The sequence below is a fragment of the Neolamprologus brichardi genome, chromosome 7 (assembly GCF_056152115.1).
Source record: "Neolamprologus brichardi isolate AB-2024 chromosome 7, ASM5615211v1, whole genome shotgun sequence".
NCBI classification, from domain to species: domain Eukaryota; kingdom Metazoa; phylum Chordata; class Actinopteri; order Cichliformes; family Cichlidae; genus Neolamprologus; species Neolamprologus brichardi.
Window position 1 is genome coordinate 10,311,087 of NC_142110.1, and position 18,885 is coordinate 10,329,971.

General features: G+C 37.1%; 2 protein-coding genes across 3 annotated transcripts; both read left to right on the forward strand.

Annotated features, from left to right (window-relative positions):
- The first annotated feature begins 1,490 nt into the window (after nucleotides 1-1,490).
- On the forward strand, nucleotides 1,491-8,442 carry LOC148101970 (receptor-interacting serine/threonine-protein kinase 3-like). 2 transcript variants are annotated; one of them, XM_087843072.1, is made up of 17 exons: nucleotides 1,491-1,620; nucleotides 2,270-2,401; nucleotides 3,092-3,271; nucleotides 3,366-3,684; nucleotides 3,766-3,914; nucleotides 4,001-4,050; nucleotides 4,298-4,453; nucleotides 4,581-4,663; nucleotides 4,773-4,839; nucleotides 4,933-4,979; nucleotides 5,290-5,356; nucleotides 5,474-5,505; nucleotides 5,814-5,880; nucleotides 6,058-6,098; nucleotides 6,460-6,505; nucleotides 6,593-6,835; nucleotides 6,917-8,442. In XM_087843072.1, exons 3-17 carry the CDS (start codon nucleotides 3,117-3,119, stop codon nucleotides 6,922-6,924), a joined length of 1,530 nt encoding a protein of 509 aa, XP_087699198.1. In that variant the 5' UTR covers nucleotides 1,491-1,620; nucleotides 2,270-2,401; nucleotides 3,092-3,116; the 3' UTR covers nucleotides 6,925-8,442. The 2 variants fall into 2 exon arrangements, with proteins under 2 accessions (XP_087699198.1, XP_087699197.1); XM_087843071.1 differs by having other exon boundaries at nucleotides 4,773-4,979.
- Nucleotides 8,443-8,993: 551 nt separating this feature from the next.
- On the forward strand, nucleotides 8,994-14,482 carry LOC102792662 (ankyrin repeat and protein kinase domain-containing protein 1-like). Its single transcript, XM_006789444.3, has 14 exons — nucleotides 8,994-9,093; nucleotides 9,701-9,880; nucleotides 9,975-10,293; nucleotides 10,375-10,523; nucleotides 10,622-10,671; nucleotides 10,915-11,070; nucleotides 11,197-11,279; nucleotides 11,389-11,455; nucleotides 11,549-11,595; nucleotides 11,892-11,958; nucleotides 12,083-12,114; nucleotides 12,436-12,484; nucleotides 12,567-12,812; nucleotides 12,900-14,482. Exons 2-14 carry the CDS (start codon nucleotides 9,726-9,728, stop codon nucleotides 12,905-12,907), a joined length of 1,428 nt encoding a protein of 475 aa, XP_006789507.2. The 5' UTR covers nucleotides 8,994-9,093; nucleotides 9,701-9,725; the 3' UTR covers nucleotides 12,908-14,482.
- Nucleotides 14,483-18,885: the final 4,403 nt, after the last annotated feature.

The following is an 18,885-nucleotide window of genomic DNA, read 5'->3' on the forward strand; positions in this document are numbered from 1 at the left end:
TTTACATTAATCCCCAGCTTCATATGTCATCTGCATGAGACAAGGGCAAAGAGGGATGCAAAAGAAGGAGGATGTTATAGACAGTCTCTACAAGGGTAGAGAATGAAGGAAAATGCAGATAGGAGGAGAGATGTAGCGTAGAGAGCAGCCCCTGGTGAGAAAGGTCCTCACTGAGATGAGTGTAAATGAAGGTGGGTGGGGAAGAGGGAGGGGAGTGAGGGATGGAAATGCAGAGAGCAGGAACAGACCGCGCCTATCGATGCCGGCTGAAACAGCAAGGCAGCATGGGATGCGAGTGAATACTCCTCAGCTCTCTTAAAAAAACAGGGGAGTGTACACGACTGAATATGCAAACCAGACATAGAGCCGTAGTGTAATGTTCACAAGCACCATTGCTCCAGATGCAGAACAATGGTTTGTTTTGCACCTTTAAAGGACTGTGTTTGACATTAATAATAGCCATGAATAAAACATCTTCATCTGGCTTTGGCTTTGTCTGCAGAGAAGATGAAAAAGAGAGGCAGAGAGAGAGCTTATTAGAAGAATGTCATAAATCATGCAATCATTCAACTGATGAGCTCAAAATTTAGTTTCGGCACAGCTTCAGATATTATGATTCTGATTATGTCTCCATTGTGAGTTGCTTGTTTTACTAGGTGTTTTGCAGATGGATGCATCTATTTTTAATTGCTAATTAATTAACTGTTAATTTATATAAATAACATCATGATTAAATTTCTGAACTAAGAACCCTTTTTTTTAAACAATAGTAATCCCAAATCTTTACGAATAGTTAACTTTATTATAATAGTAGATACTTAATACCATTTAATTATGAAAACTTACTAAAACGACCTGGATTAAATTAACTTGTGTAAACATGTTGCACCTTTTTTAACATTATGAAAAAATTATGGCGCGTTTTTAGGCTGCCAATAGCAACATGTATTTGTTATTCTTGAATGAATCGTAGAAAAAGTCCTTGTAAATGGTCAGGGAGAAGACCTAATGTCCTTAAAGTTTGAAAGCTCTTCAAGTCTGGCTCCTTGGAAGCAAAATATAAAGAAATATAAAGGCTTTTGCACAGTATTGTATCTCACTAAACTTTACTTACTTCTTCATATCGTATAGAAAGCACCATAAACGCACCTCAAATACTCGGTCAGAGGACTGATCGATTCTTGCAATATTTGGAATCTCTGATACTCTGCATTTTCACACTTCTGCTCTTTTAGAAAACACACTGGGAAAAAAGAGGGCATCTTTGGACTACTTCTTTGCAGGAAACTGAGGTATGCAACAATTAAAATAGGAGCCGAAAGCTTAAGCAGTTCCCGTTTGGATTCAATGCCAGAAAAGGAAAGTTTGTAATGATGGAAACTTTAATACTCCAATACTTAATACTTAAACACTTTTTAAGTCAGGTCATGATTTCTTTCTGTGTAAAGACGTGCATGCTGTAATACTGTCAATACTCGCTTATTACGTTTCGTGTAAGCCCCGCCCCTTCACTACATTTCGGCCGTGCCAGGATATGAAAATGATAGTCGGAACGTCTGTATTTTTTCATTTTTACCAGGGCTTTGGCTTTTCTTAGATCTGCATGTGGGACAGCTTGAGGTGAGTAGCAGCCAGCGTTTTACTTTTTTATCCTCTTTCCTCACAGATGCTTTAACTCCAAATCAAACGACAGCTCCAGTTTGCAATGAAAAGTTTTTCAGAACAGTTTTTTTTTTTTTTAACTTGTTCACAACAGGAAGAGCATTTCTCATTGCTCATTAATATTGGTGTCATTTCATTTCAAGCATTTTTTTTTTTCAAACGTGTAAGGAAAACGAGTTTGGAAAACGAGTGCGTACAGTTTAAAACTTGGAACAAGTTTTGGTTGCGTTTGTTTTTTGTTTTTGTGGTCAGAATTTGCTGAAAATCACACAAAAAGAGAGGTGCTCGTGTTATCCCCACCAGTGAGAGTATAGCGCCTCCGTTCCTGGGGGTTTGACTGCTGTATTCGCCTCTCCGTGGCAGATCGCCCTACCTAAACTGGAAGAGTGAAACGCCTTCCCAGCCTGCTGTCTTGTCTCGTCTTGTCTTGTTTTTATTAAGTAGGCTTACCTTTTTCTGGTTCGCCTGGTTCGCCTGGTGTGTGTGTGTGTGTGTGTGTGTGTGTCCGTCCTTTTATTAAAGTGTGTTAGTTTTTTATGATCTGTAGCGAGCCTGACGCTCAGTGTCCTTTTATTCTTTTAACATATTTTTCTGTGTTTTATTTCAGCGAACGGAGGACGTGCCAGTGGCCCTGGGACCTCAGGTGGTGGGTCGTTTTCACACTTTCTTTTGTACAGCACCGGGTGGGCTGCAGTGATTTTCCTTTTTGTGTGAATTTCTTTTGGGTCCACGGCTGCTGGTAAGTCCAAGTTCCCTGATTGTTTTATTTTCACTTTAGGACACTGTCAACAATGACGCTACATCTTGGGTTTTAATATTTTATTTATTTTTATTATAAATAAAACTGTTATAATATTGGAGCCAACCTGCCTCAGTGTGCATCCTTGAATCTGTGCGGCCTCCTTTTATTCTTTTTATTTATTCTTCTTAAATATATTTCCCGGGGGTGAAATTCCCCTAGGTGGCGTTGTCATTTTATTACTTTTTATCTAACCCCGCCGACCACTTGGTCACACTAACATGATTTCACTGTCGTCATATGCGGAATAGACACACTAATTATCAACGATGTAAATGGGTACTGTAAAAGATAAAGCGGAAGGGAATTAAAACAATTTGTGGAGGGGACAGCGGTCTGTCAGAGAAGTAGGAAGAGGAACACACAGAAGAGTGGTGAGGGTAGAGCCTTACTGGCTGTATAGGAGTTTAGTCTCCTTTTTTTCTTTCTAGCTTTGGGAAATTCAGAATCCAGAATTTCACAAATGTTGTGAGAAGTGCACCAGTATTGTTAAAAAGTGGAAAATGTGTATCAATGTGTTGCTTCCAGTTGCTTTCATGTTAGTGCAACAAAGACTTCTAAGGTGTTGTAAAAAATACTTACAAAAGCTGGGTTTATTCTCCTCTCTGTGTCATTTTATTATGTTTTAAGGTTTTGTACCTGAGTTCAGCAGGTGATGGAACTCGAGAGACCTAAATTTGAATCAGTTGAAAATGAAAACTTGGAGAACTGGCAGTTTATTGGCTTTGGTGGATTTGGTCAAGTCTTCAAAGCCAGACACAAGAAGTGGAGGTGTGACGTGGCCATTAAGCTACCTCGAGATGCTGCTGGGTAAAATTAGAACAGAACAATTTTTCCTTTCTATACTTCCAAGTACATGAAATAGTCCTTTCCTAAAGCTTTTACATTTTCCTTCCAACACTAGGGACATAGAACTGTGTGAGGAGGCAAATCATATGGCCAAAGTCTCCTTACACAGTTCTGTGCTGAGGCTTTATGGAAAATATAGGGGATGTCCACCAAATGGAGGGCAGAAAATTCAGTTGGGAATTGTTATGGAGTTCATGGATAGAGGATCTGTTCAGACCCTGCTGGAGACTTTGTCAGGTCCACCACCATATCCTCTGGCCTTCCGCTTGGCCTACGAAATCGCTCAAGGAATGAACTTCCTCCATGAGAAGGGCATTTTGCACCATGACCTAAAGCCAAGCAATGTACTGCTGGATGGTGACCTTCATGCCAAGGTAAAGTGCTATTCACTCAACTCATTAGTTTATACTGATGTAATTGTGTTATTTTATTTTTTTTCCTTGATTATTTTGCAGCTGGCAGATTTTGGTCTGTCCAGGGTTTCCACCAGTGTTCTGATGAACTCCAAAGAAATGTCCACAGTGAAAGGAGGCACACCTGAGTACATGCCTCCAGAGTCTTTTGATCCATTATATGAGCCTGTTCGTAAATTTGACATATACAGGTAAACATTAAAAGAATTTATGTATGATTATAGATTTTACCTTAAACACATTGTGTTAATTCCTTCTCTTTCTTTATCTTGTAAAGCTATGGTATTCTTCTGTGGTCTATTATTTGCGGAAAAAAGCCTTTTCCAGGTACAATGAATGGATTTCATTTACTTATCATTTTCCATAAATTTCTCTATGTTTGTGTGTTTGTTTTTCCTCATAAGTTTCCAGTTTATTGGTCAAACAATTTTTGCCCTTCTTTTTAAAATTAAATTTTAATTTAGATTTCATGTTTTACAGCTAATATAAATATTATCAAGAAACATCCAAAAATACACTGTCTCATTTGTGCTCATGTTTTTTTTAATGAAAGTCTTTGTTGCATTTCACACAGATGCTGATCCAGGTCTTGTGAAAGTGAGGATCCCAAAGGGGGACAGACCTCCCTGTAAAGAAATAGACCAGACAAAGGCAGAAGGGCTGAGAGAGCTGGTTGGCCTCATGGAGAGGTGCTGGGATGGAGATCCATCCAAGAGGCCAGACTTTGGAGGTATGTGTTAACTACCTGTATTAAACAGCCCATTTTTTTTATATGTGCACGAAACCACTAACAATTAATGAACTCTTTACTTTTCGTACATTATGCCTTTTAAACATGGACCATGGTTTTGTTTCAGAGTGTGATGAAATCACTAAGGATGTGTTCTCAAAGCACAGGGCGAGGATTCACCATGCAGTCGGACAAGTCATGAAAAAATTGGTGCAACTCAATTTATCATTTCAGAAATGAACTAATAAAGTAGTCAACAATTTCAATTTTAGAGGGAGCACTTTTATCAGACTTCTTTGGGTACTGTTTACTTTCCTAGGATTCACAACATGGTAATCAATATCCTGACACATGTGGTCCACCCGGTGGTAATCATGAGATGCGAGGTAGATTCTTCAGTGCAGTTTGTCACTTTATTCTCAGACTTATTCCTTTCTTAATAACAATGAACATCATACAGATATTTCTCTTTTTTTCAGGACAGTCAGAGTCAAATGATATTGTTGATGCAAGAACTGAAATGCAGGTATTTAATATGCACTCACAAATTTACCTCTCACAAAGTGAAAAGAAATGTTATCAAGTCTTTCTCAAGTGTGTCTTGATCATTTTAATTACACGTTGCATCATTAGACAGAATGAATGATCTTATTAGTTGATTTTCACATTATGCCACATGTCACTTGGACACAAGTAGGAAGGATTCACAATCACAATGTACTGTAAAAATAGACATTAGTGTAAAGTTTTAGTTCAAGAGTAAAACTTGATAATAGCAAGTCATGGTGAAGACTTTTATCAGACTCTTTTGCCTTCTGTTTATCTCTCTGGTCTAGAATATGCAACTTGGTCTTCAACATCCCAACATGTCAAGTCCATCTGGTTTTACTAATGAGATGCCAGGTATGTTCTTTAGTATGGTTTGTCACTTATGTTTATTTTCATTCACATTTCTTTCTTATTAACAAAAAACCTCAGACAGATGTATAAATATATATTTTTCTTTTTCATGACCGCCAGCATCAAATGATACTGTGGACATCCCATTGCAGGTATTTTTTTGGACTTTGTCCTTTGCCTCTCACAAAGCGTAAAAGAAGTGTAATCAAGTCTTTCTCAAGTGTTTCCTGATCGTTTTAATTACATGTTGCATCATTAAACTTTTATTAATTAATGATCTTATTAGTTGATTTTCACATTATGCCACATGTCACTTGGACATAAAGATTCGCAATCACAATGTACTGTAAAAATAGATATTAGTGTACAGTTGTGTTTAAAGAGTATAGCATAATAATAGCAAGTCATGGTGAAGACTTTTATCAGACTTGTTTTTGCTCTGTTTATCTCTCTGGTCTAGAATATGCATCTTGGTCATCAACATTCCAACATGTCACATCCATCTGGTTTCACTGCTGAGATGCCAGGTTTGTCACTTATGTTTATTCTAGGGTTTAACGCAGATTAGGGTTAGGGTTAATCTGCGTTAATGCGGATAAATCCCTTTTTAACGCGTTAACGCTGACAGCCCTAGTTTATTCTCATACACATTTCTTTCTTATTAACAAGAAACATCAGACATATATATAATTTCTTCTTTTCAGGGCCGCCAGCATCAAATGATACTGTGGACATCCCATTGCAGGTATTTTTTATTTGGACTTTGTCCTTTGCCTCTCAGTTCTCAGAGTGACTTCATTTAATCAAGTCTCATTTTGATCAGAAGATACTTGAGAACAACAAAACCAACTTAAACATTTGTACGTAACCATTGTTATGTATAAATACATGTAATAAATTTTGTGCTAAAGAGGATGGATGTTTCCAATTTTTTACATCCCTCAGAAATAAAGTAGACAAACCAAAAGCTGTGTTAAATTAAAAAGATAAAACATAAAAAAAATCATCCTAAACAATCAAAAGGATTCACAGTCAAATCAGATGTTTGTGTAGTTATATAGTTAAAGAGTAGAGACCAAATATATTTTCTTTTCTTTTTCCGACAGAATAATGTGAGCAGTTCTGCTAGAAATCTGACTGAAAATGAAAAAGGTGTGTATTATATATTATTTCACAGTCACATTTTTTTATTTCATGATTTTTAAATATACGCTGTTATTCTTCTTCATTTACAATCAGCAAAGTTTGTTGATAAAAACAGGAAAACGTTAATCCAAGAAGTTTCTGAAGTGCTGGCGATAGCAGATGAGCTTGGAGACCTGGTCCACCCTGAAGCCTATTCAAAGATTCGAGCTATACTGACAAGTCAAGATAAAATGAGGGAGCTCTTTGTTGGACCACTGCGTTCAGGAGGGCGGAGGGTCAAAGCAGCCTTCTTTGATGCCCTTAAAAAACATCATCCAGATCTAGTGGAGAGGCTTGGTATGATTTGCTCTTATTAAAAAGGTCAAATATGGTTTAACATGTATAACAAGTTAATAGTTTCTCCTTTATTTTCTGTAGATGGCTAGTTCAAAGGAAGAGAAAGAGGGGGAAAAAAGGAAGAAAAAGAAGAGACAGTGGTGTCAATCCTATAGTCATCCCATTTATTAGGGATGAGTTGGACAGCCTTATCTGGATCCTTTGTACAGATTTGTATACAAAGTGAATGACACCGGTTTCCTAGACAGACTCTCTTCGTTGTCCTGTTACTAAGAATCTTCACTCTAAAAGAAAGAGGGATGCGAGAGACAAATAAAAATCCAGCAAGCAAGAACACACCACACCTATTAACACCAGCTGAAACAGCAAGCCATCGTGGGATATGAGTGAATACTCCTCAGTTTACTTAAAGAAAGGGGTTTGCTTAATGCGTGACACAGATCATTGTCCTATTGTTCTTTGCAAGCACTAGTTTTTTGTGCTTTCAAAGGATTGTGTTGGACGTTAATAGTCTGCATTAAAAAAAACATTTTAATTGGGCTTTTTAATATTTTACTGTTAAACTTTCTTACAAGGACCTGCATTTTTATCAACATGTTTAGACATAAAACCTAAAATTGATATGTATTTGCCTACTCAGTGGAATTGCTTATTTTCTATTCTATACACAGATGTTCTGCTGATTTTACTTTAAATGATCATCTGTCTCTCTGTTAATGATAATAAACTGGTGGTACCCATCAACCTCTTAGTAGATGTACATGTTCCAAGTCTGATTCACAAGATTTTGGAAAATTTGACCTCTGACCTTGACATCACATTCAAGGTTACTTAGATTTGAACTTTTGGTTGGTGAAATTATAGTATGAATTTCGAAATTCAAAAAGATTCTCAGAAAACTTGACCTCTGACCTTGACATCGAGGTCACTGAAATTAGAACTCTTCCAAGATTTTTAGTAGCTGCAACTATAGTTTGAATTTCAAAATATTATGCCACCTCATTCGTGAATTATTGCATTCAGAAAACTTGGGTCACCATGCCATCCACCAGGGGAGTTATGACAATACCCCATCACAGGAGTGTGCGAGGGTGCAGCTCAAGAGTGAAGGAGTCTTTGCATCAACTACATGAACATTACTGACTCACACTGGAATAAATTGGCCGTGGATAAATCAATGAAATGTTTAAACCTAGTTGCATGGATCATAGTGTTAAAAGGGCAAAAGGGCTCTGCGTCAACCAGCAGAGCACTGAAAATCCCTTATTAGTCATTAAATCTTTGGAGTAGCATATGATTTATGTGACAGTGCAATGATCTTGCTTTTACTAGAAACAAACAAACTGTGAAGAACTTGACTCTCTTAGTCAAAAGCATATAACTCCAAAGTAAAGTCCTGAAGTAGAACAGTTTTTTTATTAGATGGAAATGATGCCCAGCTGAAAAATGTTGAAAATTCGAGTAACTAATGGGAATTTTCAAATCAATGGCTCCAGTAGGATAGACATGCAATTACTGGCACTTGTATCCACTTTTGAAAGATTGTTTCATTTCTCTGACCCACTACAGTGCTTCACGTTGTTACACCAAAACTACCAAAAATAAATGTATCCATATAAGTGACTGCATATGACTGTTTTTCAATTTTTCTTTTATTTTTTCTTTATTATTAAGTCATTGACCGCCCTACAGATCATCATCTATACCCAGGGGATGCTATACCCTGTATTTACGGACTTCCAAAGATCAACAAAGAAGGGGTCCCACTCAGACCCATTGTTAGCAGCATAATCTCAGCTACCTACAACATTTCTAAACACCTTGCCACCATCCACCCTTGTGGGGAACACCCCCCCGCCATCACATCAAAAAACTCCACCGACTTCACCAACAAGGTCCAGAAACTTACAGCAGCAAACTTTGATACTCTAATTAAACATTTTTATTACGGTGGTTTGAAGCCTTAAAGGTCATGATTTCTTTACGTGTAAAGACGTGCATGCGTTTTTGTTTTGTTTTTGTCGAAAGAAAGCATTTTTTCAGCAAAATATTGTCTCTCAAAAAAGTTATAAGCAACTGTTCATACCAGTAATACTGTCAATACTCGCTCATTACGTTTAGTGTAAGCCCCGCCCCTTCACTACAGTTCGGGGCGTGCCAGGATACGAAAATGAAAGTCGGAACGTCTGTTGTTTTTTGTTTTTTACCACGGCTTTGGTTTGAACTAACTCTTAGATCTGCATGTGGAACAGCTTCAGGTGAGTAGCAGGCAGCCAGCGTTTTCCTTTTTTATCCTCTTTCCTTACAGATGCTTTAGCTCCAAATAAAACGACAGCTCCAGTTTGCAAAACAATACGCTACAAAAGGTCTCTCAGAACTTTTCTTTCTTTATTACTTGTTCACAACAGGAAGACCATTTCTCATTGCTCATTAATATTTTTTGTCATTTCCTTCCAAGCATTTTTTCAAACGTGTTAGAACATTTGGACACAGTATTATCAACGATGTAAATGGGTACTGTAAAAGATAAAGCGGAAGGGAATTAAAACAATTTGTGGAGGGGACAGCGGTCTGTCAGAGAAGTAGGAAGAGGAACACACAGAAGAGTGGTGAGGGTAGAGCCTTACTGGCTGTATAGGAGTTTAGTCTAATTTTTTTCTTTCTAGCTTTGGGAAATTCAGAATCCAGAATTTCACAAATGTTGTGAGAAGTGCACCAGTATTGTTAAAAAGTGGAAAATGTTTATCAATGTGTTGCTTCCAGTTGCTTTCATGTTAGTGCAACAAAGACTTCTAAGGTGTTGTAAAAAATACTTACAAAAGCTGGGTTTATTCTCCTCTCTGTGTCATTTTATTATGTTTTAAGGTTTTGTACCTGAGTTCAGCAGGTGATGGAACTCGAGAGTCTTAAATTTGAATCAGTTGAAACTGAAAACTTGGAGAAATGGAAGTTAATTGGCTTTGGTGGATTTGGTCAAGTCTTCAAAGCTAGACACAAGAAGTGGAGGTGTGACGTGGCCATTAAGCTACCTCGAGATGCTGATGGGTAAAATTAGAACAGAACAATTTTTTCTTTCTATACTTCCAAGTACATGAAATAGTCCTTTCCTAAAGCTTTTACATTTTCCTTCCAACACTAGGGACATAGAACTGTGTAAGGAGGCAAATCATATGGCCCAAGTCTCCTTCCACAGTTCTGTGCTGAGGCTTTATGGAATATATAGTGGATATCCACCAAATGGAGGGCAGAAAATTCAGTTGGGAATTGTTATGGAGCTCATGAATAGAGGATCTGTTCAGACCCTGCTGGAGACTTTGTCAGGTCCACCACCATGGCCTCTGGCCTTCCGCTTGGCCTACGAAATCGCTCAAGGAATGAACTTCCTCCATGAGAAGGGCATTTTGCACCATGACCTAAAGCCAAGCAATGTACTGCTGGATGGTGACCTTCATGCCAAGGTAAAGTGCTATTCACTCAACTCATTAGTTTATACTGATGTAATTGTGTTATTTTATTTTTTTTCCTTGATTATTTTGCAGCTGGCAGATTTTGGTCTGTCCAGGGTTTCCACCAGTGTTCTGATGAACTCCAAAGAAATGTCCACAGTGAAAGGAGGCACACCTGAGTACATGCCTCCAGAGTCTTTTGATCCATTATATGAGCCTGTTCGTAAATTTGACATATACAGGTAAACATTAAAAGAATAGTTGTGGGGATTTATGTATGATTATAGATTTTACCTTAAACACATTGTGTTAATTCCTTCTCTTTCTTTATCTTGTAAAGCTATGGTATTCTTCTGTGGTCTATTATTTGTGGAAAAAAGCCTTTTCCAGGTACAATGAATGGATTTCATTTACTTATCATTTTCCATAAATTTCTGTTTGTGTGTTTGTTTTTCCTCATAAGTTTCCAGTTTATTGGTCAAACAATTTTTGCCCTTCTTTTTAAAATTAAATTTTAATTTAGATTTCATGTTTTACAGCTAATATAAATATTATCAAGAAACGTCCAAAAATACACTGTCTCATTTGTGCTCATGTTTTTTTTAATGAAAGTATTTGTTGCATTTCACACAGATGCTGATCCAGGTCTTGTGAAAGTGAGGATCCCAAAGGGGGACAGACCTCCCTGTAAAGAAATAGACCAGACAAAGGCAGAAGGGCTGAGAGAGCTGGTTGGCCTCATGGAGAGGTGCTGGGATGGAGATCCATCCAAGAGGCCAGACTTTGGAGGTATGTGTTAACTACCTGTATTAAACAGCCCATTTTTTTATATGTGCACGAAACCACTAACAATTAATGAACTCTTTACTTTTCGTACATTATGCCTTTTAAACATGGACCATGGTTTTGTTTCAGAGTGTGATGAAATCACTAAGGATGTGTTCTCAAAGCACAGGGCGGGGATTCACGATGCAGTCGGACAAGTCATGAAAAAATTGGTGCAACTCAATTTATCATTTCAGAAATGAACTAATAAAGTAGTCAACAATTTCAATTTTAGAGGGAGCACTTTTATCAGACTTCTTTGGGTACTGTTTACTTTCCTAGGATTCACAACATGGTAATCAATATCCTGACACATGTGGTCCACCCGGTGTTAATCATGAGATGCGAGGTAGATTCTTCAGTGCGGTTTGTCACTTTATTCTCAGACTTATTCCTTTCTTAATAACAATGAACATCATACAGATATTTCTCTTTTTTTCAGGACAGTCAGAGTCAAATGATATTGTTGATGCAAGAACTGAAATGCAGGTATTTAATATGCACTCACAAATTTGCCTCTCACAAAGTGAAAAGAAATGTTTTCAAGTCTTTCTCAAGTGTGTCTTGATCATTTTAATTACACGTTGCATCATTAGACAGAATGAATGATCTTATTTGTTGATTTTCACATTATGCCACATGTCACTTGGACACAAGTAGGAAGGATTCACAACCACAATGAGTGTAAAAATAGATATTAGTGTAAAGTTTTAGTAAAGAGTATGGCCTTTATGGTGTATCCTTTTATCAGACTTGTTTGTGTTCTGTTAATTTCGCTTGTCTAGAATATGCAGCTTGATCATCAACAGTCCAACACATCGAGTCCATCTGGTTTTACTGCTGAGATGCCAGGTAGATGCTTCACTATGGCTTGTCACTTATGTTTATTCTCATACACATTTATTTCTTAACAACAAAAAACATCAGAGAGATGTTTTGTATATCTATATATTATTTTCTTTTTCATGACCGCCAGCATCAAATGATACTTTGGACATCCCATTGCAGGTATTTTTTTGGACTTTTCTTCTCAGAAACTGAAAGCAAATAGTGTGACTTCATTTAATTAAGTTTCGTTTTGATCAGAAGACACTTGAAAACAACAAAACCAACTTAAACATTTGTTATGTATGAATACAGGTAGTAAATTTTGTACTAAAGAGGATGGATGTTTCCAGTTTCAGGCAAACCAAAAGCTTTGTTAAATTAAAAAGATAAAAAACAAAAAATCAGCATAAACAATCAAAAGGATTCAACATCAAATCAGATGTTTGTGTGCTGATATGGTTAAAAAGAAGAGACTACATAAATTTTCTTTTCTTTTGGCAGCAGAATAATGTGAGCAGTTCTGCTAGAAATCTGACTGAACATGAAAAAGGTGTGTATTATTTATTATTTCACATTCACAAATTTTATTCTATGATTTTTAAATACATGCTTTCATTTTCTTCATTTACAAGCAGCAGAATTTGTTGATAGAAACAGGAAAACGTTAATCCAAGAAGTTTCTGAAGTGCTGGCGATAGCAGAAGAGCTTGGAGACCTGGTCCATCCTGAAGCCTATTCAAAGATTCGAGCTACACGGACAAGTCGAGATGGAATGAGGGAGCTCTTTGATGGACCACTGCGTTCAGGAGGGCGGAGGGTCAAAGCAGCCTTCTTTGATGCCCTTAAAAAACATCATCCAGAACTAGTGGAGAGGCTTGGTATGATTTGCTCTTATTAAACCAATTTCAATATGGTTTAAAAGCAAAGCAATTAATAGTTTTTATTTTCTCCTTTATTTTCTATAGGTGGCTAGTTCCAAAGCAGTTGTGGCATTCCTGCATTTTATGTACATAAGGTCAAAGACTTCCTTTTTTGCTTTAGTGTTTCTCTTTTATGAAAAGCTAATGGAAATTATATCTTTTTTAAGCATTGTTTGATGATGTTTTGTTGCACTGTATTTGTTTTTAGAAACCATGACAGGGGGGAAAAGGGAAAAAAGAAAAGAGCAATCAGTGTCAGTCCTGTGCTTATCTGGGACTCATCATAAGCCTTTCATGTCACATATTAATTACGCCACCAATGCTCGGCTGCGTTGCTATGACTATGGCCATGCATATTAGGTGGCACTTGATTGCAATAGACAACCAGTTGATCCAAGTTCAGTCCTGGTGATCCGAGTAGGTACTAACGGAAAATGGATTTCAACATCCTTTTCAGAATCCTCCTGTAGATTTGTATACAAAGGAAATGACACCAATTTCCTAGAGGGACTCCTCCTGTCTTTCTCTCTGGACACCCAGTCACCATTGTTAACATACGTGATGTCCACCCAAACCTTATCATTCTCCCTCTCTGACTTTTCTGATTTAAGCTGATTTAAAACCAAGTTTAAGCTTAAATAGTGCTAAAGGCCTCAGACATGATTTAGATATTAGTCTTACTTTGCACTCTATACACAGATGTTCTTCTGATGTGACTGTAAATGATCACCTCTCTCCCTGTTAATGATAATAAACTGGTGCTACCCCTCAACCTCCTAGTAGATGTACATGCAGAGTCCCAGGTGTCTTTCTTCTTAAATGATGTGATTCACAAGATTTTGGAAAATTTGACCTCTGACCTTGACATTACTTTCAAGGTTACTTAGATTAGAACTTTTGGTTGCTGAAACTATAGTTTGAATTTCAAAATTCACAAAGATTCCTAGAAAACTTGACCTCTGACCTTGACCTTGACATCGAGGTCACCGAAAGTTGAACTCCTCCAAGATTTTTAGTAGCTGCAACCGTTGTATGAATTTCAAAATATTATGTCACCTCATTTTTGAGTTATTGCATTCAGAAACCTTGGGTCACCACGCCATCCGCCAGGGGAATTATGACAATACCCCATCACAGGAGTGTGCGAGGGTGCAGCTCAAGCGTGAAGGAGTCTTTGCATCAACTACGTGAACATTACTGACTCACACTGGAATAAATTGGCAGCGGATAAATCAATGAAATGTTTAAACCTAGTTGCATGGATCATAGTGTCATTAAATCTTTGGAGCAGCATGTGATTTATGTGACAGTGCAATTATTTTGTTTTTCTTGAAACAAACAAGCTGTGAAGAAGTTGTAAACTTGACTCACTTAGTCAAAAGCATAAAACTCCAAAGTAAAGTCCTGAAGTAAAACAGTTGTTTTATTACATGGAAATGATCGGCCAGCTGGAAAATGTTGAAAATTCAATCAATTAGTGGGAGTTTTTAAATTAATGGCTCCAGTAGGATAGACATGCAAATCCTGGCACTTATATCCACTTTTGAAAGATTGTTTCAGTTTTCTGATCCACTACAGTGCTTCATGTTGTTACACCAAAACTACCAAAAATAAATGTATCCATATAAGTGACTGTCTATGACTGTTTTTCTGTCTTTCTTTTATTTTTTCTTTATTAGCAAGCATATTTTTGCATTCATAAACTCTGTTTCGTAAGCCTGAAACTCCTTGCAGTACAGAACTGCTGGTCCAACATACAGTAAAATGTAAGATTGTCAGATAAATGATTGCTTAGAATAACTTTCATTGCCACTAAGTTAGAGCTCAGTTAGTGTCATGTCATTTTGAAAGGGAAGTGTAATTAGGGGCAATAAATTTCATGGTATTACTCGTGCTGGATAATTCTGATGTATTGTGACTTACGACTTAATCCATTTGCATAGACTGGGTTGCAATTTTTTTACTTTGCACATATTGTCGGTCACTGAAACATGTTTGAATAACCATTCCTTCGTTAAATCAAAGCTTAAGGCACTGGCTCAGAATGGGTATCCTTTTCATTTTTGCAGTTAATTGTAACAAAAAGTAATTAGCCATTAATGACACTCTGGATGCCCCTGTAGTTATCAGTGGGGTTCCAGTAAAAATAAAATAAAGAAATGATTTAAAAAAAAATCTATAATTTCTAAATTTATAATATATATAATTCTTTTCAGGTAGAGACATCAGTAAGTTTAGAAATGAACACCACACAATGCCAAGTGTATTTCACCAGTGATAATTACTGTGAATCATTGTATGTATGAGCAGTGAAATTAAGAAATTTACAGTGTTTTAAGAATGTAGCTTTCATTAAATCCACGAAAACAACAGATTCCACACTTTCTGACTGTATTTTGAACTGATGCATAATTAATATTATTACAAAAGGCCAGAAGTTGCCTATATTTTTTAAAGGTCTTGATGCATGCTCGATCATCCAGGTAAGGACATTTTTCATTTTAAGATCTAGCAACCCTGTGCCTCACTCAGAATCACACAACTCAGTCATGACAAATGTGTAGCCGGGATTGGCAGAGGTACAATCTTTGTGAGAACACTTTTGACAGACAGCACATAGAAGCCATACGTCTTTGGGTCAGCTATTGGTGTATGGCGAAACACAAATAATTTTGCAACAAGCAAACACATTTATATTACCTTCAGTTTTTAATAAGCATTTATTTATTTAACTCACTAACATTGTGTGAGCTTTCAATACAAAAACACCCCGCCACCACCAACATGAAAATTTACTCTGACTCACAAAACCTACAAAATACTTCCTCTATTTAAAGGCTTGTGTGTTTTCCACAAACTGACCATTGCAAAATGGGAAGCTTGTCAGGTTAAATGGTGAGCTGTTAACAGAATCTCACAGTGCTGTTTAATGTGCCAGACAATCCCGGTCTGCAAAAGCTTTGTTCTGTTTAATTTTCGTTTGAAAGAAATAAGTTCACAGTTTGCTTTTTCTCCATTGTTTTTGTTTCCTTTCTTCTTCCACATGGTGGCACTAACAGTCATCTATACAGAATTAATTAACGGTGCTGTAAAGTTCGAGCGGACTATACCATTATGCTTATTTTGTAAGGAGTGACAGTGGTATCGAGAGGCTTCTCTATTTTTTGGAAATTAAGGTTCATTCAGGCAGTTTAGTTATCACCTTAATTACTGCAGACAAAAACACATTTTCCTTCCAAGCTGCCAACCTCGCCCCTCCCCATCCTTCCTCTTGCTCAGTAAGTAAAGATGGGAAAGTGAAAGCTAGAAAGTCCATAGCTTGGCCACAGCTTTGGTTTGACCCTTCAAATTTGGAAGTGGAACATCTTGACAAAAAGGTGAGCAGCCGCAAGCATTTTAATACATTTTTCATTTACGTTTTTAAAACATAAGCCATTTTCCCTTTAAAAAACCCCACACGTAGGAACATGACAAAGAAAATGACGCACGATTGTCTACAACTTGAGGAAGTTTGGGTTGCATTTGTATTTGTGGTCTCAGAAGAGCGAATCTAAAAGATATTTAGAGACCGTGATCTCTGAAATCGGAACAGATTTCAAACAGTTTGTAAACATGAAGGACCCTGCACAGAACCGCGGTTGCACAGACGTTCATGTTAAAATGCAGACAAGACAAGAATATATAACTTATGAATAATCTATGCAAAAGTTATGAACATGGCGGAGTCTGCACAGATAAACACGAGAGCAACAGCCTGCCAGTGAAAGAGGAAGCGGTAGATGTAGTTTGCTCATCTTTGATAATCTCTGTCTCTTTTTCTTCTGAAAAGCTGACTTTATTTCATCAAGTCTCAACGTGATCAGAACAGACTTAAGATCACAAACAGCAACTTAAACACTTGTTGTATCATTACACGTAGTAAATATCTTTTGACGAGGATGGTTGTTATTTGTTTATTTTTATATTGCTTGGACACAAGGTAAGCAATGAGACATTATAGCTTATTAGAATAAACAGCCAAATATTTGTGCATGTCTTTCTACTCTGTTTTAAAAACGTATCATGGTACTGCTATAGTTAAAAAGTACTAAAAGTATGTTTTATTTCCCTTTGCCAACAGAATTATATCAGCAGTTCTGCTACAGAAATGAATGAACATGAAAAAGGTGTGTATTATTTATTATTTCACAGTCAAATTCACAATTTTTATTCTATGATTTTTAAATACATGCTTTCATTTTCTTCATTTACAAGCAGCAGAATTTGTTGATAGAAACAGGAAAACGTTAATCCATGAAGTTTCTGAAGTGCTGGCGATAGCAGAAGAGCTTGGAGACCTGGTCCATCCTGAAGCCTATTCAAAGATTCGAGCTATACTGACAAGTCAAGATAAAATGAGGGAGCTCTTTGATGGACCACTGCGTTCAGGAGGGTGGATTGTCAAAGCAGCCTTCTTTGATGCCCTTAAAAAACATCATCCAGTACTAGTGGAGAGGCTTGGTATGATTTGCTCTTATTAAACAAGTCAAATATGGTTTGACATGTATAACAAGTTAATAGTTCCTCCTTTATTTTCTATAGGTGGCTAGTTCCAAAGCAGCTTTTGCATTCCTGCATCTTTTGGACAGAAGCGTCAAAGACCTTTCCTGCCCTTTTAAAACCAAACTTGAATCTTTTGTGAAAAATATGTACTGGTATTATATTTGATACATGAGTTTTTGAAACCTCATTAGTGTGATTTTCCCCCCTAAAGACCTAAATAGACTGCACCCAAAATTTCTAAAGATTAAACTGCTAAAAAATGTCAGAATTAACAAATATGACACAATTTAAAATCAAATGTGCCAATTTCTTCTTATTCTTTTATAATTTGTCAATAAACAGTCCTGTTTTTTTTAAAACCAGTATTCTCTGGGAGTTATTTCATGGTTCAGGCTTTGGATAGTTAATATAGAAATATCTTATATGTATATGTTTTGGTCCATATATCATTTATTGACATTTTGTTAAACCGTACTAATTTAAGAACAACTCATGAATATGAGGCTTAATAAAAATCTCTGCGCAAAATATGTTTTGCTTCTTAGCTTTTCAACATTTCTGTTGCATTCATTATAAATTGGAGGGTTTGTTTTTTCCTTTATCTGGTGGGAGAATGGGAGCAACTGCGAGATAATGAGAGACTTACAGTAGATAGATAGATAGAGAGAGAGAGAGAGAGAGAGAGACATTCTAAGAGGCTTTTCTAGTTCAATCCCTCTGTAACTGTCACAAGCAGTCAGTCAGTCAGTCAGTCACCTGTAGATGATGTTACTGAAAGCACTGTAGGCAGCAAAGTTCCTACTGTTTCTCAATGAATAGTCCAAACAGTTTAACGATTTAAGATTAAAAAGCTCCCACAGCAGCCAGAACAGACATTTCAAAGATGTTGATCTGGTAAATTCTATTAATTAAAACCTCATAATATAAGAAAGTATTTATAGAACTCTGTTGTTGTACTGCCATGATAAATAATAGTGCCACGGTATACAAGCCACTCCTAAATTTAAGTGTGACAAACTAATTAGACAGCATTACGTCTTTAAAAGTTATTCTCTGTCTCATTTCTCAAAGACAGGAAGTTTGTACGTATTCTGGGGTTCGACCTTGTCTCATTCACAGCTCTGTCTACACACACACACGAACACAGACCGTCACAACGTGGTAATCTCGTGTGAGGAAAGTGTTTTCAAGTGTCATCTTGACCCATCGTTCTCTTCCTCGGTACTACTACCTACACTCCACCCAACACCCATCTCACCCCACCCCATTCTGCATTAATGCTCCCAATCCTCTTTGTGGGAGAGTGACGTCTGCTGTCAGAAACAGAGTTAAGCTCAGCAGGCATCAGGAGAATAGAGTAGAGAGAAGCTCCCAGCCGTAGGGATAACCAAGCAAGTTCTGGACCTCCAGGGGGATGAATCTCTGCTGCCTAAGCAAGGCTTGACTCACCTCCCCAGGGGCTGCTTGTTCCTTTTGCTGGGGAGAATAC

What these genes read in the sequence shown, in the direction of transcription:
- LOC148101970 (XM_087843071.1), top strand. Translation starts at nt 3,117, where the DNA reads ATGGAACTCGAGAGACCTAAATTTGAATCAGTTGAAAATGAAAACTTG. An exon ending in CGGAAAAAAGCCTTTTCCAG is followed by an intron (nt 4,051 to 4,297) that starts GTACAATGAATG and finishes CATTTCACACAG; the next exon opens with ATGCTGATCCAGGTCTTGTG. An exon ending in CAAGAGGCCAGACTTTGGAG is followed by an intron (nt 4,454 to 4,580) that starts GTATGTGTTAAC and finishes GTTTTGTTTCAG; the next exon opens with AGTGTGATGAAATCACTAAG.
- LOC102792662 (XM_006789444.3), top strand. Translation starts at nt 9,726, where the DNA reads ATGGAACTCGAGAGTCTTAAATTTGAATCAGTTGAAACTGAAAACTTG. An exon ending in CGTAAATTTGACATATACAG is followed by an intron (nt 10,524 to 10,621) that starts GTAAACATTAAA and finishes TATCTTGTAAAG; the next exon opens with CTATGGTATTCTTCTGTGGT. An exon ending in CAAGAGGCCAGACTTTGGAG is followed by an intron (nt 11,071 to 11,196) that starts GTATGTGTTAAC and finishes GTTTTGTTTCAG; the next exon opens with AGTGTGATGAAATCACTAAG.